The sequence below is a fragment of the Oenanthe melanoleuca genome, chromosome 4 (assembly GCF_029582105.1).
Source record: "Oenanthe melanoleuca isolate GR-GAL-2019-014 chromosome 4, OMel1.0, whole genome shotgun sequence".
NCBI lineage: Eukaryota > Metazoa > Chordata > Aves > Passeriformes > Muscicapidae > Oenanthe > Oenanthe melanoleuca.
In genome coordinates, this window is record NC_079337.1 from 1,525,293 (window position 1) to 1,549,637 (window position 24,345).

General features: G+C 49.3%; 2 protein-coding genes across 3 annotated transcripts; one reads left to right on the forward strand and one right to left on the reverse strand.

The window, feature by feature from the left end:
* The first annotated feature begins 6 nt into the window (after positions 1 to 6).
* Positions 7 to 1,730, forward strand: LOC130252256 (C-X-C motif chemokine 2-like). 2 transcript variants are annotated; one of them, XM_056489656.1, is made up of 4 exons: positions 7 to 336; positions 831 to 966; positions 1,236 to 1,319; positions 1,419 to 1,730. In XM_056489656.1, the coding sequence occupies exons 1-4, from the start codon at positions 273 to 275 to the stop codon at positions 1,564 to 1,566; spliced, it is 432 nt and encodes a 143-aa protein (XP_056345631.1). In that variant the 5' UTR covers positions 7 to 272; the 3' UTR covers positions 1,567 to 1,730. The 2 variants fall into 2 exon arrangements, with proteins under 2 accessions (XP_056345631.1, XP_056345630.1); XM_056489655.1 differs by lacking the exon at positions 7 to 336 and having other exon boundaries at positions 347 to 966.
* Positions 1,731 to 2,992: 1,262 nt separating this feature from the next.
* CNOT6L (CCR4-NOT transcription complex subunit 6 like) lies at positions 2,993 to 23,393 on the reverse strand. Its single transcript, XM_056490077.1, is given in 13 exon segments — positions 2,993 to 5,709; positions 6,239 to 6,441; positions 6,854 to 7,062; positions 7,064 to 7,076; positions 7,794 to 7,945; positions 8,208 to 8,362; positions 8,729 to 8,886; positions 9,138 to 9,206; positions 9,983 to 10,072; positions 10,401 to 10,486; positions 10,887 to 11,073; positions 11,166 to 11,287; positions 23,250 to 23,393. Coding segments are annotated over 12 exon segments (1,647 nt in total). The 5' UTR covers positions 11,278 to 11,287; positions 23,250 to 23,393; the 3' UTR covers positions 2,993 to 5,496.
* Between the last annotated feature and the right edge of the window lie 952 nt (positions 23,394 to 24,345).

Below are 24,345 nucleotides of genomic sequence, written 5' to 3' on the forward strand. Positions count from 1 at the left end.
ATGGCACACCAGGGGTTTGGGGTGCTTGGGGTGGGAGGCATGGGGGGCACCAAGCACGGCAGGTTTGAGGAGGTGCCCACGGATTTTTCTGCTTTTTTTGGCGGGGGCCACGTGCAGCGGGGGGAAGCGACGGCAGGGAAGTTGAGGTGTGGGACTGCCCCTTTTCCACCCCCTCCAGTGCTTCCCAGCCCCAAAGGGGGGGTGTGAAATCCCCCCTGGGGCGAGGGGCTGGCTATAAAGCAGCCCTGGCACAGCTGGGGTGGGCAGCGAGGATGCGGCGGCTGCCGGCAGCGCTGGCGCTGCTGCTGCTCCTGAGCAGCTCAGTGCCGGGGGGTGGTGAGTGCCATGGGTGTCTGTCCCTCCATGTCCCCCTCAAACACTGGGCAGTGGCACTGGCTGTCCCAGATGGGGCTGAGTGTGGCTTCTACTCAGCTTTCTGATTTCTTTCTTGCCTGTCTTCGAGCTTGTCTTCTAAACCCTGCCACTGAGCTGGAAGGGGGTACTGGGGGTGGAGAGGGGGCTGTTTTCCTCGTGGATTTAAGATGCTTCTCTTTCAGACCCCACAAAACTCGAGTACTTGGTGGGTGGGCAATGAGTTGAATTCATAAAATGTTGGTTAAGTTTTCCAACCCTGCAACTAAACCCCTTCCAAGTGCAGAAAAAGCAGCCTTGAGGCGGTGCTGGGAGGTGTTAGCCTTGCTGCAAACCCCAGTAACAGCAGCTCGTGGGTGCCAGGGATGGGATAGGATAGGATGGGATGGGACAGGATAGTGGGGAGGGGGTGTCCCCACAGGGGGCCCAGACCTGGTGTGGGCTGCCCTGGGGCACAGGTCTGTCGCTGGAGAGCCTGCTGACCAACATGAGGTGCAAGTGCATCAAATCCACCGCCCACGTCATCAACCTGGGGCTGATCCTCACCATCGATGTTACCCTACCTGGCATTCACTGCAGGAGGAAGGAGGTCATGTAAGTGGAGAGCCTGGAAACTGATCCCTGCACCTGTGCAAAAGTACATGGGGTGGAAGCTCACAAATGTTGGGGTGACTCTTGCTTCCTAATTTCAAGGGGGTTCCTCCCTGCATTGCTCAGGGTGCTAAGGTCCTGGCCCCAAAATTCCATGTCTCTGTCGCCCAGGGTTTGTATCTGTGCCCAGGGAGCCGAGAGGTTTTCTCTGTGGGTTAGAAAAGCTTTGGGGAAGGGACAGGCAGGGGCTGAGGGGCCTCGTGGCCTTGCAGCCTCACCCTGAAGAAGAACAGGAAGGTGTGTGTGGCCCCCGAGGCGCCCTGGATCCAGCTGCTCATCCACAAGCTGACACAGAGGTGGGTGCTGGAAAAGCCCTGGCATCCCCCGTGAGTTGGCAGGAGCATCCCTTCCCCCTGACCTGCCTGCTTTCCTCTCTGCTCCCACACAACCTGCAGGAGCGGCCCCCAGAAAGCACGGCCACGGCGGGAAGCAGCGTGCTGCCCTTGGAGAAACCGCACCCTGTCCCTGCCACTGCCCACGGCCAAGGAGGCCATGGTCACGAATTCCTCGTGGGACAGCAATGGCACAGCCCCCCTGCCCTGAGACACTGGGTTTGGTGGCACCACGCTGGCACTTCTCTGCTCCCTGGCTTTAGCAGGAGCCTTTCTCTGCTTCCCCCAGCCAAGGCTTTCCCCTCAGGCACCTGCTGTTTGCCTGCGCGGTCCCCCATGCCCATCCTGGGTGTCACCAATAAAAGGATGAATGTGCTTCCCCCCTCGGCTGTGGCAGCTCTTTCTGCCCTGATTTGTGTGAAAATTGGGATTTTTGGAGTGGGGAGTTAGGCTGGACTGCAGCAAAGCCTTTCACCTGCTCCAGATTTGGTGCCTTTTTCTGACAGCTCCTGGCAGGAGCAGGTAATTGCAGGAGTTGGATAGGGTCTGCTGCTAGCTGTGGAAACACAGGAGTGGGAAACTTCCCAGTGACTGGCTGAGGCCTTCTGTGGAGTCCCATTTTCCTGGGATGGGGACCCCAGCCTGGCACAGGAATGTGCTTCTATGACACAGGTGTGACTTGTGACCCTGTGCAGGATTATCCCTTTTTACAATCTGGCTTGGCCATTCTGGGAGGAGGTGCTTAAGGTCTGTAGGAATCAAATTTGTGTAGCCCACCCACCCCCACTGGATGCCAAAAGTGTGTCTTGGGCAGTGGCAAGCTGGGAAACACCCACCCAGTCCCTGTATTCCCCTCCTTCCCTGCCCTGTGCTCCTCAGGAACCACAGCAAGGGCAAGAATGGCTGCAAAAGGGCTGTTTTTTGACTCCCAAGGATGTGGAAGGACTCCAAAGGTGGGAAGCAACTGGTGGATTTCTAGCCCTATCCATCTCCACAGTGAGCAAATTAAAAAAGTAATTTTTAAAGGGAAGAAAAATGTAGCAGTTCAGGGGTTTGATGACCTCCCTTTCCTCAGCTGCCCAAAGGTCCAGGGCAAGCAGTGTTTGCTTATCTTAGAGCTTGGCAGGCTCTCAAATTTAAAGCAAAGCTGGTCTTCCCACGAAGCAGGGTGTAAATCCCCCTAAAATTGTAGTGTAAGCATGCCCGGGAGTGACCCTGCAGCTGCCCCTGCCCCACGTGCACTTCCATCTTTTCAGGGATGGGACCTCCCAGCTGCAAAGGCAGCACACAAGAAAGAAATCTGACTTACAAAACCCCTGACCTCTCAAAGTAACCACTACAGGATGGTGTGGGAGCCTCCAGAGAGGATGCATGAACCCCAGCATCAGGATCACTCTCACCTTCACCATTCCCACAGGGAGGGGTGTGCCATACCTGGATCTAGAGGTTTATGATCTCCACCTAAAATTGTTTCTAATTAAAGTGAATTCTTGGCTGATGCCAGGCAGAGAGGATTAAGATGTGAGTGGTTCCCACCAGGTTCTCTTGGGATCTGTGTCACCTTGGAATACCAAAGGGTGAGGGGGGAGGGAGTGTAAGGTTCAGTCTCCTTACAGTGAAAGAAGGAAGCAAGAATATTCAGCTCCATTGTACAAAATTCTCTTTTATATATATATATATATATATGTATATATATATACACACACAAAACCCCGTATCGGACAGATTCACCAGGTTGAATTTTAAAAAGTTGCTCGTAGAAGGGTGTTGGATTTTGTTTTCTCTGCTGGCTTTAGGCAGTGCTGTCCCTTGGGAGTGGACACCAGGCACCGTGTTTTGGGAAGCAAACCGAGGCAGTGAGGAGCAGGGAAGGGCTTGGAGCCTTTTTTCCAGGTATTGCCTGCAACGTGCTGGGAACCAAGGCTGGGAAAAAAGCACCATCCACTCACTGCTTCTGCTGGGAAGGGAAAACCAGGAGGGAGCCACACAGGAGAGGCAGGTAAACATGTGCATTGACTGAAATATAAACAAGACTGGGTTTTTTGTGCAATGTCTGTTAAAATAACATTTTTGTGTTAAAAATCACTCGGCGTAAGGAGCGTTGGGAAGTGCAGCAGAGAAAATCCAATGGAACACCTTCCTGCAACAGAACACTCCCACGGCTAGAAACCAAAGGAAAATCCAGCTGGAGCAGCTTAACAACGTTTGCCAAGGTTTGGGCTTTCCCCTCCCCATCCTCTCCCACCCCCATATTACAAAACATTGGTGCTGGGTTTTGATTTTTATTACTAAATGGGCTCCTCTGCAGTTCATAGACAATCACGGGCGAATTGGAAATTCCATTTTATACAAACAGCTCAAAAACCACTGGGAGTGAAGTATGGTTAGGAACCACTGCTCACGCTGGGATCAGCGTGCTGGGGGAACAGGAGGAGCAGGTCAGAGCATCCCCCCTCCCCACAAACATACAGCAGCTGAATACACAAAGGTAATGTCCACAAAATTAAGTTTTTCATGCTATTCTACTTTCCAGTGCTCTCCAATCCATGTGCCATGGCCAGGCAGGGAACGCTGAGGTATATTCCAACAGAGATACCTGCACCCAGAGGAAAATCCCTCTCTGGAAAGGGTTTTCTCTTTTCCCCCTCCCCATTTCTTTTTTTTTTGTTTTTGCACAAAGCAAGTGCTGTGCAGGAATTTCCCCCAGCTCCCTTGCTTCCAATTGATCCCAGACCAGAGATGACAACCCCGTTTTTTAGGCACTTTTCCAAGGGAGTTGTCACTTTGCTGAACCCATTTTTGCCTTCTGGCCCGCTCCACCCCCTCCCTGGCCCCCAGTCAGAGTCAGGGAATACCTTCCTCCTCTAAGTCCAATTGATATTATTTTCCCCACTATGGAAAACTTCCTGTGTATAAAATGACAAAGGAAATGTTTAGTTATAAAGGAACAGCCTGACTTGGCAGTTTTGCAAGACAGAAGATGGCTCTTTAGTATTTAAAACTAATTTCACAATTCAAATTGGACTTTTTTTGAAGTATACGAATGAGACATAAATATAGGCTTATCAATCTGCTTAAAAATTTCATTCACATCATGGAAAATGTTTTTCATTTATTAAAAATATCACATTTGGAGACTAGAAACAGTAAAGTGCATGAAAAGTTTCAAATAGAAATTCAAGAAAATCTTATAGCAGCAAAAAAGCAGAATAAAGAAAAACTTAAAAACACAGACACGACCTTTTCCTATCGCTGTGCCTTTGTTTTTTAAACATTAAGCAGCCAAACAGGTTTTTTTTTCAGAAAATTGCATCATGTTTAATGCCTCTTGAGGCACAAGGTTTTGAACTGGCCACCCAGAGCATTAAAAGGAAAGAAAACAAGGATTTCCAACACATCCAAAGAGCAGTAACATTTGGGAAGGAACCAGCAGCTTTTTACTTCAGCCCTGACTGACAACAGCTCCCTAAGAAATTGGAATCAGGAGGATTTAGAGCTCCAATTTGATCACAGATCCTTGGCTATCTTTGGTTTTCTGATAGTATTGAGATGAGGGGCAGGGCCATGCTGCCAATCATTTATAGTCAGGTATTAAGTGCTTTGCTAATGTGCAAAATTAATGTTGGATGCAGAGTTGAGTCTCCATTTTGGATTCAAACAAACAGTATTTCTAGTATTCTTCCTACAAAACAAGCATCTCTAGTTTTGTTTTTCTTTCTCCTAAAAGGTTGGCTCAATTTGCCACGTTCTGGAAAAAAGCATTACCTTGAAACACGTTAAATGCAAGTTTTTAAATCTCTTTTGTCCATTTAGAAGTGCAGCTTCCTACTGAAAAGAAAAAGCCAGTTTAAAGTAAAATTAAAAAAAGGAAACAAAAAAAAACCCAACAAAACAAACAAACAAACAAAAAAAACCAACAAAACAAAAAAACCCCACAAAGAAGAATTAAATTAAAAACCTGGAAAGGGGAATAATACTTTGGTTCCAGCCCTAGTGCCAAATGATACCAATATGCACCAAAATGTGCAAAATCTCATATCAAACACACAAGGAAAGGAGCTCGAAGAAGCAGCTGAAGGTTGGCCATACTTCACTCCTAGGCAGAGGGATTTACAATGTACAGGTCCGTGGCGGGGCAGCACTACCTGCGGGAGGGCAGGTGCACCCCGTTGAGCAGCGGCAGCAGCGGCGGCTGCAGCTCCAGCTGCGTCAGCAGCGAGAAGTGGTCCGAGGGGATGTGCGGGTGCGGGCAGCCCGTGATGTTGTTGTCCACCAGCCACTGAGGGTCCAAGGGCCCCAGGACTCCCAGCACGTTCATGTGAGTGTTGGAGTAGAAAATGTAGTCAATCACGCCCTGTGGGAGAGAGGCAGAGAGCGGGGTGAGGGTGAGCCTGCACCTGTAGAAGATGTTACTTCCCCCAAAACAGGCCCCTGGGATTTCCTTAAACAAAGAAATTCCTTGAAGCAGGACTCCTTCTCCTCATCAAAACTTCTGTTCATTTTTTAAGACTTCTATTGGTTCTTAAAGTTGTAAAGTAATTGGTCTTTTTCTTACTTAGAATTTTAAGGTAATTGGTTAGTTTGTAATTTGTAGTTTTTATTGGTTAGAAGTTCAATCCTCTAGAAAGTTATAAAAGCCCTTTGTTATACCATGTAATTAGACCATTGTTGGCAAATCCCTTTGAAGAAATAAAGTCATCTTCGGAATCTTTGCAGCACGATCTCAGCCTTTGTTCTCTGCTAGCACGTAGCTGGGGCTCTGCCACCAGAGTTCTGAGCTATCTGGACTCTGGTAGTATCCCGGGGTTGGAAAGTATCCAACCCCAAAACAGCTACATGCACCCACCCTCGCTAAGCAGGGAATAGCCACCCACGGGGCTTACCTTGAAGTCAAAGGTGTAATTGGTGTAAGGCATCAGGTTGTTCTCGTAGGCGCTCTTGAGCTGGAAGCCGTGCGTGATCCGGCCCTCGGACGCTCCGTTCTTGCCGTTGCCGCTGAAGTTCATCAGACACTCGTTGTAGCGCAGCTCCTTGAAGTCCTTGTGGTTGTCGGCCACTATGCCGTTGCTCAGGTACTCCACTACACCTGTTGGCACGGGCAAGCCTTTAGGGAGTGCCTTTTGGCCTGGGCGTACTAAAAACCACCACGAGATCATACTAAGCAAAGCAAACCCCTCTCCTTAGAAAGCTTTCATCAGGAACTCATCTTTCCTATTTATTGCTGCTTCAGGCATGGGTGTTTATTTAATGATTTATTTACCATTTATCTGTGCTTTCCTACACTTTGCTAGGTGCAACCAGCTCTCCTGAGCACAAAAAGCAGGCAACTCAGCCAGATAACCCAGAATCTCTTCAGCCAGATTTCCAAAGGCAGCTGTTCCTAGGAAAGCTTTCATCCGTGCCTTCCCTAGGGAGTGCAAAACAACCTCACTGCCTTCACAGTGGACTCAAACATTCTAAGAAGGTAAGTTGAAAATCAGGCCCAAACCCAGCCTTACCTGAATCAGGCAGCGAGTTGAGATCCGCACACAGCACCAGAGGGATAGAGTTGGGATCTGCTGTTGGGCTACTGGGCCTGCTTGAGGCTTTCTCCAGGATGTTTTTCAGCTCTGAGACGAACATCATGGTCTGGATGAGTTTCACATCTGAGTATTCGGGGTCCCAGTGCATGTGGGCATTGGCCACGATGAGCAGCTGCTTTTCCACGAAGCGACTTCATACCTGGATAAACAATTTCAGCAGTGAGAGGTTCTGTGGATGCAGCAGGCTCCTGCTTGTTCATACTCAGGGTGTAGCTCCTCAGGGCTCAAGGTCAGACACACCAGGTGTGTTTTCCTTGCTGAAACCTGCTGAAATGCCTGTCAACAGCCCAGGAAGCTCCTTCCAGTCCTGGAATTTCTCCTCCTCTGAAGCCATGAAAGCCCCAGCCATGCACACAGAGCAGGGTGGCAGTTTTACCTGTGCTGAATTGTTTGCTGCATCTAATCAGACTTAATGAAAATGTGTCAGTCAGTCAATCAAGAGGCAGAAAAAGAGATCTGATAATCTCCTCCTTCCACATCAGTACTTTAGCACTGACATCTAACCACTGAGGGAGGGTGGAAGGAGTCAATCCAGGGGAGAAAAAGAGAGTTGAAAATAGAAGTTGAACATTGTTGACAACTACCAGTAAGAGCAAATGTGTGTAAACACAGTGACCTTGGGAAAGCTGAGCTGCTCAAGCAGAGTATAACAGAGTAAGCAAGCAGGGATAAAAGCTTGAAAGGGGAAAAGCAACTGCTGGGCATCTTGCTGTGAGCACAACCAGACCACGTAACCTGTGCCTGTCTGATGGGCTGCGTTTGGCTGCACCACCAACACTAGCAGCATGGATTACCTAGGAATAACTCCTGCCTGTCCCTGGAGCTGGAATCACTGGGGACACACAGCTGTACTCACCTGCTCCAAATAACTCCTTGTGCACCTCCAGCACCACGGCCACTCCGATGTTGTCCTTGGTCATGACCCGGTTCAGCATGGCCTCCGAGCCCTCCGAGTTGGCCATGGCCACCTGGTTGAACTCCACCGTGTGCTTCTGCACCAGTGTGAACCTGGGCAGGGGGACAGAGCCACAGTGAGCAGCTGTGACCACGGCCCAGGGCATTCCCCATCTGAAAACCAGCCCCAGCCTGCTCCCACACGTTCCCTCTCTTCCCAACCCCTCCAGCTGGGTCTGCACACCACCTAAGAGCTGCATTTTTCTTTTTGGAAGCAGTGAAAACTCTTGACAGGCTTTGGGAAACTTCCATCCTAATTCCTGGAAGCTGTTGTGAGGTTTTGGTGTCAATTGCACAAGCTGCTGCTGCCCCTTACTTTTCTGTTTTGAAGAATATGGCGCAGCCATCCACATGCTTTTTCTCCTGCTCGGACATGATTTTGGCACGTGACTTTGGAGAGAAGAATCCGTCGTATCCCCGTTCTTTCAAGGCTGGCAGGAAAAGGGTGAAGTATTGCTCTGTTTCCACTTCCTGCAATTGTACACAAACACCTCAGGCTAAAGAAGTGAAGGAAAGAAACCCTTCCTTGTGCCTGCCCTGGCTTGCAGTAGAAAAACTGCATAATCCCTGTCACTTCCCAGACTAATGGCCTGCTGGGAACTGCTGTGCATTCCTGGATTTCCTGGAATCCCTCCCAAAGGCAAAGTGACAGGTGTGTTTTGAATAGCAGTAGACCACACCTGATAGGTTTGACACAGCAATATGGATACACAGCATGCACTGGGAAGACCTGGAATTTGCTATCAAGCTATGGTGTTCCCATAGAGAACATTTAATCCTAAAGGTGGAGGTTCATGTTCTGTGTTTCTGATGGAAAATGCAGTTATTTGGAATCACCTGAAGACTGATGATATCTGCATCACAGTTGACAATTTCTTCCATGATTCCCTTTTTCCTGTACTCCCAATTGAGTGCCCAGGATGGGCAGTAGCCATAGAGCTGCCGGGTGGCGTATTTATCACACAACACATTGTAACACATAACTGTAAATGAAGCTGCAAGGAGAGACAGAGACAAAGGGAAAGGCTGTCAGCCACTGGAGATTGGACAAGAGTGGCTGGAAGAGCTGTGACAAAGCCCTCCATGGAAAAGAAATGCCCAGCATCCCGTTCAAATGACAAAAATTTTATTTACAGCACAGCCACGTGTTAATTTTTCTAGTACAAATTAATAAATTGTTGTTTTCACTCTGGCCCAGGAAAATGAAGCCCAAGACAACTCTCAGGGAGAATAACCACAGATTTACCTGAGGGCAGAATTTGGTCTCGTTCTTTTAAAGTAATCCATGGCCTTGGAGGCAGCTGCTCTGGGTGAACTACAAAAAAATGAAACCAGTGATTAATTCCGAGTTTCTATTTGTAAGTTACAATTTCTAAGTCAAAGTGATGACTGAACAATAATGTGCTTTGCATCCCCAATTCCCCAAGTCTTCAGGGGAGGCAAAAATCATTTAAATGAGTAGCTCTACTGAGGGGAAAAATTATCATTTGTAAGATTCGTGACTACTTTTGTCTCTTGTTTTCAGACTTAGAAGCACCACCGAAATTCTCCTGCACACTGAATAACCTGCTGAAGAAGGAGGGGTAAATCCTGGCATGGTTCAGCCACCCCTTCTGCAAGAACCTCACCCTGCATCCATCCTTCCAGCAGTGCCTTAACTTGGGAGACTGCAAAGGAGGCCAAGCAGAAGGCTCAGTTACAGAGGCACAGAACAGGACTGAAGTCAGGTACTGGATGTTCTTAATGGCTTTGGTGTTTCTCGAGCTAAATTTGACATTGTGCTTGCATTCAAATGATTATTTCTGGTGGGGAGAACTAAAATGGTTTCAGCAAGGCAGACTTTGCCCTTGGCTGGTAATTGAAGGGTTTCAGGCAGAACAGAGAGAACATTTTACTGTAACAGGGGAGAACCTTAGCACACATCAGCCGCTTCTACTATGTGTGAGGGTGTGTTTCAGGGTATGACTGGAGCCATCTGACAAAACACTAGAGCAGGGAAGAAATACTCTCCCTCCAGTGGTTCAGAGTTTTGCTTTAGCAGCAAATCCTCCTTCCACAGCCTTTTTGCCCAGCAGATCCTTAGGGCTGTACCTGCTAGATTGTCAAGCATGTAGTTCAGTAGCTTTCGGGTTCCGTCTGGATCCTGGTAGAGGCTGAGAATATCTTGGGATAAAGGATTGCCTGCCAACAGCACAAAACAACAGCGGGGGCATCAGCTGCCTGCCTTTCTCGAGGCTTTCCACCCAAAGAAAATCTCCCAGAATGAGAACAGACAAATTAACTCAGCAGGTTAAAGGGTTTATTTCCAACTGCAGATTTGAAATGAGCTCCTAAGGAAGTTGAGCAGCAGAAAGGAAGACAAGCATTGTTTTCCCAACTGCCTGGTCATTTTTGCTACCAACTTAATGCTTCAAATAACCTGTCAGAAAGTAATAGAGGAAGGTTTTGAGGCCAGCCCCCCTCAGGATTCCCAAGAACATGTAGGAATATGGAACTGGAAAGAGCTCACCTTTCAAACCCAGGGTTTGCAGCTGGAAGAGCCGTCCAAGTTCATAAGGCAAAACCCGTAACAGATTGTTATTTAAAAGCAATTCCCTGCAGCAAATGCAAAAACACTCTGGGTGAGTATTACTGCAGAAGAAACTCCTAAGGTGCTGTACACTGCTCATCCTCAAAGAGAAAACTTTCCACCCTGAATTTTATTATGGAAAGATATGCCAGTCTTCCCATGTCAAAGCATGACTGAAATACATTCATTAGGGGGGAAAAAAAGCCACAAAACCCAAGATGAAACCAGGGATGAAAACAGTGATATATCAATGATCAGAAAAAAAGCCCAGTGAACCCAAAAGTCATTACTAGACCCAAAGCTCTGCACCAACCTGGAGTTTTTCAGGATTATTTGAAATACAAGCACAGGCAACAAACTGAAACTCTCAGTCCCGATCCCACGATAGAGGTTTTTTTGGAAGTTAACCAGAATAACTCCCCTCACCTGAGAGACACCATGTTTCCTAGTTCTGCTGGTAAACTTCTGAGCTTGTTGGATGACAGATCCAGGTAAACCAGATTGTGAAGCTTGGCAATATCAGGTGGAATGCGAGTAAGGTTGTTGTCATTGAGGTGCAGAGCAGTCAGGTGTGTCAGCGACCACAGCGACGTGCTCAGGCTCCGCACTCTCCCTGCAAGAGCAAAGCCAGGAACCCCTCTTCACTCTGGAAGCACAGGGCACAAACTGCACCTGGAGTGGCAATTTAAATCCCAACCAACTCACCCGAGATCTCTAATTCAGCCCAGTGCGACTTCTTCCCGTTGGCCACCTCTTCCGCTGACATGATGGTGTAAATTCTGCGAGGATCTGGAGGATCATATTTTTCCTTTGGCATCCCTGTTAGTCTGAAAGACCATCACAACTGTTACTCCACAGCATTCTTTCATTTCTGTCTTGCCATGAGCTGACCTTTCCCAGGGATACCCCACAGCAACATGCCCCAGCGTTTATGCACAACAAATACTGGGCTGGCGAGCAGGTGCTCGCACCTGGGCAAATCCTGGGATGGAAAAGAGCATTTCTTCCCAGGAAGATGAGGTTTCTGCAGTCATCTGCCAGGTTTCCCAGTTTATACCCCATAATCCAACAAACAACAACCCAACAGTTGTCTGCTGTGTGCAGAACCTGCAGACAAGATCAGACAGACAGTTCTGCTGTTCCCGGATTGCTCCCACCTGGAGCTTGCACAGGGAACCAAGGATTGAAGGGAAGGCTCTTAATTTCAACAGACCAACTTCTCCACTGCACTTATACAAGGCTTAAAATTACAGTCTGAGGGGGCATTACCTCAATTTTCCCATTAACTATCCAGATTTTGTGTTTTGTGCTTTCTCATGCTTGGGATCAGTCAAGACCTTTTTATTCCTAATGGCCCAGGAACCATAAAAAGAGCTCGGGTAAAGTTCCCATTTAGCTGTTCTGGGACACAAAGGGCTCCAGCCCTGTGCAAAATGTGAATATCAGAAGCCTAAGGACCAGCCTGTGCACAGCAAATCCATCCAACTGTCCTGATTGTCAGAAGGGAGCTCTCATGTTCCATTCAAAAACCATCCCCTTGCCAGGGGACACAGGCAGAGATTTTATTCCGTGCCTCCCTAGGCTGTTGTGCTGAGCAGGACAGTGTGTGATTAAAACCACGAAGGTTAGCAGAGTTTGCTGTTGGCTGGACTCTTCCTCCCCAGACAGACAAAATCCTCGAGCCCTGATTTTATACAAATCCAAAGCAGCTGCTCTTCCCTCAAACAGACATCTCTCCTACAGCCAGCTGCAGTAGCTGCAAGCTCTTCCAACAGTCCCACCTTGAATTGAGGTAACAAGCTGAGGGGTCTGTTCAGCCAGTCCAACCAACCAAAGATCCCACTCTCCCTTTGTGAGGGTCAGGTCCTGCAGTGTTTCCCAGCTGATGCTGGCAGCCAGAGCAGTGTTCCAGCACGGAGCAGGAGCTGTCAGGGCTGTCCCCTGCCAAGGGTCTCAGTTACAGGGCTGCTGCTTCTTCCCCTGACGAATGCCTGAGGAAACTGCAGGGGCAAATGTGAGCCCCACATCTAATTATAGCCCCTGTCATTTCCAGGTGCAGTCACACGGCCAGCAGAGCTGTGGGATAAGAGGATTCTGCCTCACCCTGCCTGGCATGGGGCCATGAAGGGAACCAGTTACTTAAGGACAAGGGATTAGACCTGAAATCCTTCCATCTCCATCCCAGAACCCCAAAATCAGAACAGTCCTGGGTGAATACTCTGTGATGAAGTCCTCAAAACCACAGTGCTGAGACCACCTGAGCCACCCCCTGCCCATCCACAGATGACCCCTGACAGCACCTGAAAGCTCCAGGATTGCTCCTCAGCAGGGCACCCAATTAAATGGTGTTGAAATTTGACTCATTAAGAGGAGTGCTCTGCCATGCAGAGCCATGTGTGGCCATCAGGGGCCTTCCAGAGAAGTGAGCCCTGAGCTGGGAGGCGAAGGACAGGCACATTTTTCATTTGTTAGTCACTTTAATATTGCTTTGAAATAGCGGTGAGTCAAACAGGCAGCAGTGTCATTGCCACAGTTACAGAAAGGGGAAAACAAACCCAAATCAAATGCACTTTTTATTTTCTCCTTCTGCATCACAGCAACATTGAGCAAGACTTGAAAGTCACCGTGTGTAATTTTTTTCTTAGGCAAAAAATTAATTCTGCCTGGGTTCCCAACTCCTACCATTCCTATCTCCCACTCTGCTTGTCCTGGAACTAAAACAATATCCAGAAATCCCAACCTGTTTTTGCTCAGCCTTTAGGGAGCTACACTGAGTTCCCTAAATCCATGAACCCCAAAATCTGATGTGCATCAGTGAAAATTTTGGCAGGCTTTTCCCCTAAAGGCTCCCCTTGGAAAACTTCTGAAGCTGCTAAAACTTGCTCTGTGCTACAGATCCAACCCTGTAAACTTAAATAGTGTGACCCTGATTTCGTGTAAATGAAACACAAAATCTCTTCCTGGTTTTGTGTAAATTAAAAAAGCCTGGAGATGAGGACATCAGTGTGTTACAAAGAACAATATTTAAGCTCTGGGGGTTCCTAAGGTAACTCTTTGTGTCCAAGTCCATCCCCAAAAACCCAGAGGTGGCTGGCAGAGCAGGATTACTCAGCTGGAACCCCAGGTGTGGTCCTGAGTGAGCCTAAGCAGCTCTCTGAGATGGATATAAAAAGGACCAGGGGCAGGTACTGTGTTTCCACCAGTAGGTCTGTGCCTGCCTTTCCCCTGGACTTTTGAGGTTTATGCTGTTTTATTTGCTGGAGCTTTTTTGTGTATGAGGCAGGCTGACTATCATTAAAGCCTGGAGATAAAAAACAAATAATGGAATGCTACTGAAGGTGTGAACAGTGTCAGAGAGGAAAAGCTGAGCTACTGGGTTGCAGCAGAGGTTTTTAATATGAAGAAATGTCTTTTGGACAACAAACAGCAGGAACTTCTGGGTTTCAAACACACAGAAGTGTGTGTGCCTTCCCCAAAGAGTGCAGAAGATGCATTTCCTAAACTGCATAACCATAAGATGCTTTAAGTTTTCATACCTCAGTGCATAGACGAGGAGGCAAATGGAGAAGAGCTGTGCCTGCATCCTGCTGCAGCCCTGTGCTCATGGATGTCTGGCACAGCTCCAAACCCTCCCCTTCAGCCCAGTGACATTCTTGGTGATTCTTTTTTTTGTTTTTTCCCCCAGTCTCTGTATGTGGATGAGTCAAACTGCCAAAGCATGCTGGAAACGATCCAGCAGGCAGCCCGGGGTGGCTCTTCCTTCCTGTGAGCACAGCTGCCAGCCCATCCCCTTGCACATGGTGATCCCTCCCAGGAATCAGCGATCCTGTTGGCTGATGGGCGTGCTCGTGTGTGCACACACGTTGGCCAGCCTCGGGAAGTGGGGCTGAAAGCTGCCAAGCAGCACCGTTTTTATCTGCTCATCTCCATGGCTATTGATGTGTTTTGTAATCAGCCTGAGTGGCTGCAAAGGGGGGAGAGGAGTGCTCATCTGCACCGCTCTGCTTTTAGGGGAGTGTGACAAAAGTCTCCCATTTCGGCCTCCCCAAGGAGAGGAGAAGCACAATTCCCACAAATACAAAACCTGGCTTGGAGTACTCTGGGGGAGAGGGGATTTGAAGGAACCTGCCAAGACTGGGGTATGCACAGATGTGTTAGTTTAAGGTAAACTGTTTGCTATATTCCTATATACAGGATCTGGTGTGTTTATCCTAGCAACAAAATATTGGAGAATGAGGAATTCTGATGGTCTTTTGTGTGGATCTCAGCTTTTTTCCTGCTTTCCTGCAGGAATATGTCCAACCACCTCTGTGTACACTGCCTCTCCCAAGAATTCAACCTGAGCTTGCCAGCCCAGGTACTGTGTCTTTATTATTCTTATTACAAATACCCTGACTGGGGATAGAGATTAGCAGGGAATCAAATACAAATGCCTCATCATATTTTTTTTTATTTAAAAAACCCCAAACAATTAAAAAACAATGTTTGAGGAGATTTGAAAGAATCCCTGAGGCAAGTCTGACAGCGAGTACAAGGAAATTCAAGCTGGGAACAGGCAAAGGTAAGAAAGGGAAATTCAGTGGTGCTGGGATCCCAGGGGGCTCCCCATTATCTCTGAGGCCAGAGAAGCACAGACAAGTCACAGAAGCAAGCAGCAAAAGGCAAGGGGAGGAGTGGGAAGGGAGGGAACGAGCTGTATTTGATTAATTCCAGAGCCAACTGGCACTCACTTGATGGAAATGCTAATTGTCCCACTGACATACACCCACTAGTTATTGCCCTGGTTCCCTCATCTCCTCTAAATGCAGCAGTCTTTTCTTAAATCACAGGTAACACAAGAATATCCAGGTTTCCACCCTTCCTCTTCCTCCGTGTCACACCCCCACTTATGGGACCAGCTGAACTATTTACTGCATGGAAATCCTACCCAGCATTACACAGCTGCTTTTTATTGCTGTGCTTGGTTAGGAGTCAGTCCTCACTGCAGAGGAACAGTTCCTGCCCTGCTGGAAGAGCCTGTGACCTCTCAGTGTGTGCATGATACCTCCTGGATATCCACATGGGGTCACTGAGAGATATCTGCCCTTGTCTGCAGGTGCCTTTTACACTCTGTGCTTCACATCCAAACACAGGGCAGGCTGCTCCCCAAAATAAGGCTCTGCTTACCAGAAATGCAGTCAGGGGCTACTGTAGGGCAAGAAGTGCTTCCAGCAGCCAGCCTGTAAATAAATGTCATCAGAAGCCCCCAGAGGGCTGGTTTAAACAGTGTACTTATTTATTTACACAAGTGTCTTGCACTGTTTCAGAGAAATGACCCATTTGCAATACTGCTCCATCCCCTGGAGAGTGCTGGGCTTCTAATGAGATCCAGGACAGAGTGGCTTAAAGGATTAGGAGCTGAAGTCACTGGAGTCTGGGGAAGGAAGAAGCCCGTGCTGGATCAAGGCAAAACACCATCCTGGGCTGTGGGCACGCAAGGGAAGCAGCCATGTATGGCTGCAACTCAGAGCAGGAGGTTTTCCTGGGCCTGGGGAGACACTGAACTCCAGCAGTGTGAGCAGAGGGAGCTGGCAGTGCCCTGGTGTCCCTCTGAGCCCTGAAGGACAGAGCTGTTCCACTGACAGGGCTGATCTGACACCCATCCTCAGAAATGACCAAAACCCTGCTCAGGCTGCTGCTCTGAGCCACCACTGTGCCTCATTCACCTCCTCAGGATCAATACCTGGAGAGGAGTCAGCTATTGAGCTGTTCTTGGAGTAAAACTGCACAGGAATTATGAATCCATGCACACAGGACAGCTATTCTCAATGAGCCAACCTTAAGATACAGCTGGAATCATCAATACCCTTTCATCCTTCAAAGCAAAGTTTGTGCTAGCAGAAAAGAAATGCGATTATTTCCACGGCCATGGTGGCTGGAAATCTTCCCTTTTCAGTGGGAGACTGCCAGCACTTCCACAGAATAAGTCAAGCCCAGCAACACTTCAGTTACTCTCCCTCTACAATCCAAAAAAATTTACCACTGTGAAACTTAATTCAAAAGCTTTAGAGTTACAAGGCTTGCCTTGTTCAACCACAGGTAAGTTTGGATGAGTCAAAGCTCAAGATTTTAAAAGAAAGGAGGAGAAAAAGAAAGAAAGGCCAAAGAAAAAAACACACACTGATAGTGGAAACTGTTTTGCAATCACTGGCACCATAACTGAGCCTTTTCAGTCTGAACAGGCCACAGGATGCTGCACTAGAGCTCAAAGTAGCTGGGCTTGTACACTCAGAAGGAGAGAGAAGGGTTCTGTTAAACCCCCCCAGTTTATAGGAATAAACCCTGTTCTCCAGAGGGTGTGTTTGAATGTACTTTGCATTTTAATCTCAGAAGAAGAAAAGTTTGCATAATAGCCTGAGCAAAGCATATTATTTGAATATTGAAAGATAGTTCAGCTGCTTCTGTGTTTGATTATCCCAATCTTTCCCATGAGCATTTACACCATACTTAAACTCCCAAACATAATCCCAGACTGGTTTGGGCTGGAAGGGACCTTAAAACCATCCAATTCCACCCCCTGCCATGGGCAGGGACACCTTCCACTCTCCCAGGCTGCTCCAAGCCCTGTCCATGGACACTTCCAGGGATCCAGGGGCAGCCACAGCTTCTCTGGGCACCCTGTGTGGGTTCCTCTGAAGGGATTTCATCTCAGCCAGGGAATACCTTTGGCAAGTTCTGCTGTAGTTTTTCAATCAGATTGGTTTTCTGGTATTCCTCAACATACTGGCAGGTGAGAGGTTAATTACAGAGCTCTCTGAAAGGAAGTTAAAGAAGACAAATGCAGCCCAAAGCCCTGGTGCTACCTCCCCTGCTGTGCAGAAATGGAGGGTAAAGGAAGAGCACAGACACAGTGGGCAGGGGCAAGAGACAGGTATGGATTCAGGAATGCTGGAGCCTTGTTGACAGCCTGAGGTTTCCAACCACATAATTTTCCAAGCAGAAAATACCTGGGAGTGATACTCATCTCCCCACATCCAGGGTTGTTTTGTTCAGACCTGCAGCTGCCATGAAATAAATGACCAATGACTTAAAACTGAATTATTCTCCCTCTACCTGCACGGGAAGCACCTGGGGGTTCCTAGAGCAGGCAGAAAAACACCCTGCATGTAGCACAGGCCTGTTCTCAAACCTCCTGGTCTATCCACAGGTCTCAAAATACTTAACAGATGTGCTTCTCTCCTCCACTCCAACCATTCCTAATTCCTCTGATGCACTCCACTCCCTGCCAGTCCTCTGCTCCAGACTCAGCAGGAGGAAGAAGAGGCTCCTTGCACAGGTACAAACATATCCCTGGAGACTGACCTGCTCCCAGTGGCAAGATGTGACTTGGCTGGAGGAAAAATCATGAGCCCTGCTCTTCCTGGCACCTGGGACTGCTCTGGTATGTGAGAAGTCATCTGGCCCTGCTTTCCTTTTGCTTTCTTAACCTTCCAGAACAAAAAGGGATTAGAGGAAAGGCGTTCACAAGTGGAAATTTTGGCTGGGCAGCCGTTCATCCTGTGCTAGCTCCTTCCCACTGCCAGGACCACTTGTAAATTAATGTCATACAATAAGCAGAAATTGAATTTTAAGCTGTAGGGGAAGTGGGAAGAGCAAAGGATATTCTCCACGTGTCGAGGCTGACTCAGGATAAAGGGCATTTTTTTTTGGTGACCTACACCCCCCTTGTGATCTCACACAGGATGGTGAAACCCAGCAAAGCGCATGAAGTATGTTTTCTGCTTCCCCTCTTTCTCAGTTTTCCTGGGAGTATTCTATGGAAATAAAGATGGTGCTTAAATCCAGAGCCTTTTGAAAGGGCCTTTAGATTGATTTCTTAGGAAGAAAAAAAAAACAAAAAAAAAGCAAAACTAATTTGTGATTAGAAGGCACAAAGATGTTCACTCAGATGGAAGCATTCCTGAAAAGCAAGGGGAAAACTACCCAAGCAATTCATTCAGCTGCCCTAAAGGGTAAACAGCAAACTTGAACACCAGCCACAAATCCTGATTAACAGCTTGACCAAAAGCTTATGGGTTTTGTACTTTTCTTTGTACTCCTGGAATGTGATGAACTTCAAAAAAAAAGGTGTTTAACACCAAAGCAGGGAGGAGGGTCCCTCTGCAGCAACACAAGGCTAAACCTTGCTCCCTCTCCTGCAGCCTGTGGAGATGCCCCAGCCCAGGAACCTTTCCTGCCTTTAAAAGAAGCATGTAAGATGTTTAATTGGGTCTTCCCTTCCAGGCCCTTGGAAGAAGCAGTGTGACTTGCAGAGGGAATTGTGGAAGGATTGGCGGCCAGGATCAAGGGCACTGAGCCGGAGCTTTGCTTTGCATTCCCTCTGCAGAGTACAGGTGGTGCAAAACTTGGGAAAGGGACTAGAGCTGCCTCCCAGCCATAAAAATTCCTGCTGCTCCTGGCTGAGGAAACAAGAGGTTTCCCTTTATGCTTTGTTTAGGGTAAGGAATAATCCAGCTTCACATCAACAGGGATGGTGTTCTGAAGGATTTGTCTCTTCTTGTCTGAAATTTCCCAACCCTCCAGCTGCAGGTGGGGGGAGCCCAAAACTGAACTCCTGCTGAAGGGATGATTTTAATTTAGAATATGCACTTACACCTCAGCCTTCATATTCTGCAAATCTGCATTTGGAGTGCCACAGCCCTTTTATTCACATTTTTTGTCTTTCTCAGGAGAAGCAGCAAGCTCCTCCCCAGGCAAGCAGAATGGGGAAGACTACACCACACCCAGGTGAGTGCTGAGCATGAAGGGTGCTGTGAAGTCACAGACAGCACTGTGAGTGCCAGAGCAGGGCTGAGCACACACCCATGTGGAACTGCTCTGTGTCTGCACACACAGGGTACAGCTGCAGGTAAATCACTCGTGTGCAAGGCACCCAGCAGCTCACTGGGCTTCCCTTCTCTTCTCTTCCCTGGGCTGGGTGCAGCTCCCAAAATCCCTGTGCTTGCTGACTGCACCTGGCTGGTAGCTACAATTGCTCAGAGCTGCTTTTTGAGCATTTTTCTATGTGCTGGTTTGACATCCTCCCTCAAAGGGGTAAAACGTGTTTGTGTAGAACAGCACACAGTGCATGTCTGCCTATCTTTAATTCTGTTTTCCATGACCACCTGTCAAATACCTTTCTGGTCACATCTCTGTAGGGAGATGCAAAAGTTGTTCTTCCCAACAGAATTCCAGGAAGATTTTCTTTTCTTTAGAGTAACTTCAGTTTGGTGTTTGTTTTTGTTTCTGGGATAGTGTGGATTTTTTTTTTCTCATTTTCAGCTGAGAGGGAAGAATTTTCTCCCACACAGCAGCACCAAGTGAGGCCCAGTACCTTGCCATTGGAGGTAAGTGTCACGTAGCCCTTTTGTGAATTTACTAAGCTGCTGACAGCCAGTCAGCAAGTTCAGCTAAAGGCCTTCCATGGGGCTCTCTGCAACCAGCTCCCAGATCTGGAGGCACAAATGGATCCAGCAACTCCTGTGCATGTGAAGTTCTTTTTTGCCATTTCCTGCCAGACACTTCAGTTGCCTTTAAGTTGATCTTTCTGGAGTGGGAAGTTTGATGACAGTCCCGAGGTGCACAAAAGACAGGGAAGGAGAACAGCAGAATTCCAGAAATACTGTCACCACCTTAGGATCTTGATAAAGAAACTCCTTTTTTTGTTGTTGTTGTTTTAATTACAAGTGTACAGCCAAATCACTGGAACCCAAAGAATTAATCAGAAAGTGAAGTTACACCACACTGCCACTGTTACAAGCACCCAAGCCTTGATTACAGCCTGCCATCAAGAGAACCACAGAATCTGGACAAAAAAAAAATATTACAAGAGGCTTAGCATTTAATGCTCTAAAGCACTAAATCCACAGGAAATCCTCCTGAATCTAAATATGCCTAAGACATATTTTAACTTTTTTTTTTTTTTTTTTAAGTTTTCACAAATGCCATCTTATGCTCCCCAAAAAACTAAGCTCCATTGTTACTTTTGCTTTCTCAGTAGTCTGCAAATCAGGTTAGATCCTGTGCCTCGAGTGCCCTTTTGGCACTCCTAAAACCTCTTTCCAATAAACAGTAAGCAAGTAAAAAGAAAGCACTTACTTGGATTTATCTCCCCTTTTAAACCCAAGTAACCCAAAAAAGTCCAGCAGATTACAGCTGGTAGAAGCAGAACTTCCTAGGGGTGGCTCAAGAAAGTTTGCCTGGAAATTGTGCACATTACTGCTGCATCATTTTATCACTTAAAACCTTGGGGAGGGTTTTAATGAGAAAAAAGAAACACATCCCCCATTTGTGCACATTGGCTCAAACAAGAAAGCCAGTGGCTGCTGTGATCTACCTAACTCTAAGTTTTAATTCTTGGTGGTTTGGATTTAAATTAAGTAGAGATTTACCCAGTGTGGAAATTAATTAATTTTTCTCCACTGATGCTTTTTCATTCTCCTAATAGAGTCCACACACATATCTTGGGCTCGCTTTCTGGCTTATTTCTCCTAGGACTGGTGTGAAAGCTAAACTTGGTCAGAAGCCTGCCTGGCTTTTTGCAAAACCACGGCTGTTAATGGAAACCAACAAAATAATCCCAGTTTATCCCATGAAATGGAAGTTTTATCAACCACCTGCCAATGGAAAGAAAACAGCTGTAACATCACTGCCACAAGAGAATTCCCAGTGCAAATGTGATGGAGCCCCTACAGATCCTGGATGGGAAGAGGAGAGCCACACACAGCAAACACACCTGGAGCAGCCGTCCCTGCCCTGCTGTGCCCTTCCCATGCAGGCAGCAGAAATGCCTGAGCAGTCTACATCCCTGGGACAGGGCAAAACACCCTTCAGAGAAGGAAAACAAGCTCTATCAGTAAAAGTGCACTTCTGCAGATAACTGCTCCTGCAGCTGGGGCTGGTGCTGGCACAGCTCTGTCAGTCACGGGTCACGCTCTGTCACCGTGCAGACAGAGCTGTGCCAGCACGAGCTCGGGTGGGAAACTCTGCAAAGTTTTGCCTTTTTCCTGCTGCAGCTGAGGGAAAGCTTGTCCAGCAGTCTGCTGATGGGGAGCCTCACCCCTGACGCATTAGGAGTGTGGCCTTCCACGATGGCAGAAAACTAAACTTTGCACAGGAACACCTATGGGCTGTTTACACTGTTTCTATCCTTCAATTAAATGCACAAACTAAATGAGAATGAGCCCCTGTAGGAAGAGATAAAAGGGAATAAATTAAATTGTGCTGCACTTCAGCACTGGGAGCAGCCCCCGCTTTTAATAGTAAGAAGGGAACAAAACTGAAAGTGTTTAAGAGGGTTTGTTTAGCAGCCAGCAGAGCACTGCAGGATTTCCTCTGCTCTGTGAAAGCAAACAGGCACACTGCAAGGGGGCTTTGGGCATCCTCAGCCACCTCTGGAGCAGGTTCAGTGCCCGGGCTGGAGCTCCCACACAACTCTGTCTGGGTGGACCAACACGGTCCTGCAGGTTGGTGATGTGGATCATTATTCCAGAGCACGGAGCAGGGAGGTGTCAGCAGTGCACGCTGTCCATCTGCTCCAGAGCCAAATTCTAAAATCAGGCTCCCCAAAATTCTGAAATGCCTCCCTCGGTAGGCAGGGATGTGAGGAGGGAGCAGGGCTCTGTCTGGGACACTGGGTCAGGCAGAAGCTCCAGAGCCCTCCAAACTGGGATACAGGATGATACAATGATTCTAGGAATTCCCTGGGTTGGGTCAGGCTGCTGTTAGGAATAATGTGCTATTTTTTTCTTTTTATAAATAAACACATTACCATCACTTTGATGATCAGCCATGTCTACACACCACGAACAACTTCTGGGTGGGTGTCTGCCCCTCTAGGTTAGCTTGGAGTTGTGGGGGAGTGTCACAGAGATGAGAGGGCACCGATGTGGATTTAATTGTAAAATATTCCCCGCCTGACCAAGGCCGTGTAAAATCCTTATCAGCACGGCGACACAGAAGTTGTACCTCCCCAAAACAAATACTCAGCCTATTCAAAGTTTCCAAAAGGGCCCGATAAAACCCACTGGTCTAAAGATTTCCAGAAGGTCAGATAAAACGTGGTGTGGCTGGGGAGCAACAGAGCCCTCCACCACATTTACCAGGAGTTTAATAGGCGAGCCCAGACTAACAAAACTCAGTGTTTGTGTGCTTTCATTTGCCAGCACCGCCGCCTGGGCTGGCAGCGAGGTTTTATTGCAGGTGACACTCCTGTCATCCTCCTCCTACGGAACGGCAGCGGACCACCGAGAAACCCCCGGGAAAGGCGGCGGAATATCCTAACCCCAGAAGCGCCCTCATCCCGAGCACCACGCCGGGGTCACACAGCGCCGGCCCAAGGTCCCGCCGCGGCTCACGGAGGGAATGGGGCCGGGATTCGCCCCCGGCCAAGTGTCACCCCGCAGCCACGCCGCACCGCGGCCGGGATCCGTCCCGCGGCGCCCGAGCTTCACCTCACGCCTGGGATCTGCCCCACGCCCGGGATTCACCCCACGACACGGATCTGCCCCTCGGCCGGGGCTCACCCCGCGGCCCGGGCTCACCCCGCGGCCGGGATCCGTCCCGCGGCCGATCCTCCCCCCACGCCCGGCCCCGGCCCCACGAGCACGGCCGGCCGCGCCGCATCCCCGGGGCAGCTCCGGCTGCGGCCGCCGACGGCGCTGCCCCCGCGGCGGGGCCGTGCCCGCAGCCCGCAGCCCTCAGCCCTTTCCAGCGGCGGCCCGGCGCGGCGCGGCCCGACATGGCGGCGGGGCCGCTCCCGCCCGCTCTCACCTGCATGCGGCGCGGCGGGGCGGCGGGGCCGGCGGCGGCGCGGCGGGGCGGGCAAACACGACATGCGGGCGGCGGCCCGCGGGCGGCGGGGACGGAGCCGCGGGGCCCGGCGGCGGCGGCGGCGGCGGCGGCGAGGAGGAAGGAGAGGAGGAGGAGGAGCGGCAGCCGGGGCGCGCAGGGCGGAGGAGACGGGGGCGGGCGCGGGGAGGCGGCGGCGGGCGGTGCCGGGGCCGCGCAGGGCGGGGGGAGCGCGGGCACTCGCGGGGCCGTGGCAGCGCTGACGGAGCCCCCGGCCCGGTAAAGCCCGCAGGTCTGCCGCTCCTTTCTCCCCGCTGTCTCTGCGCTGCGGTGGGGAAGGAAGAGTCCGCCTGGGGTTCAGCGGGGATTTGGCTGTGCGGGCATCTCCCCGCTGCTCGGAGCTTTGTGTCGCCCCCGGGTGCTGGGCTTTGGTTCGGCGGATGCTCGCGGAGCGGGGAATCGCAGATGGATGTGGCTCTGGTGCTGAAGCACAGCAGCATCCCTTTGGTGGCCCGCTAGCACGGGCTGGGGGAAAGGGGGATTGAGAGGTAAATCACCAGCAGCGGGGAGGGACGAGGGTCTATGCGGGCCCAAGAGGGAAAACGGTGCTGGGGAAAAAAACCCAACAAAAAACACCAAAAAAAGCACCGGGAGTGTCTGAGGAAGCAACAAGTGGTCGGGGGAGCACAGGGAGGGACAAGACATCAGGCTCTGGGGCTTTTAATTGGAATTTGATTTTACTGCAGCTGCCTGAGCTCAAGCTGCTGGACCCAAAAATTCATTGATGGCCAGAGAGCAGGAAGTGCCTCAGCGATGGAGCAAAGGGTAGGAAACGGGCTTTGGAGTGAGTATTGGGGATGGGTGAGCTTCGTCTGTGAGCCCGTGTTCCTCCCGAAATCCGAGGTGCACGGCAGAGAGCTCGTGTGTGGAAAGCCAGAGGCTCACAGGGGATTGCAGGAAGATGGGGAACGACGCAGGTTACCTCGGCACAGGTGCACACTGAGCATCCTCCCACAGCCAAGAGGAGTCGCATCCTCCCACAGCCAAGAGGAGTCACACTTGCCGTGCGCCCATCCAA

What these genes read in the sequence shown, in the direction of transcription:
- LOC130252256 (XM_056489655.1), top strand. Translation starts at nt 758, where the DNA reads ATGGGACAGGATAGTGGGGAGGGGGTGTCCCCACAGGGGGCCCAGACC. An exon ending in TGCAGGAGGAAGGAGGTCAT is followed by an intron (nt 967 to 1,235) that starts GTAAGTGGAGAG and finishes GTGGCCTTGCAG; the next exon opens with CCTCACCCTGAAGAAGAACA. An exon ending in ATCCACAAGCTGACACAGAG is followed by an intron (nt 1,320 to 1,418) that starts GTGGGTGCTGGA and finishes CACAACCTGCAG; the next exon opens with GAGCGGCCCCCAGAAAGCAC.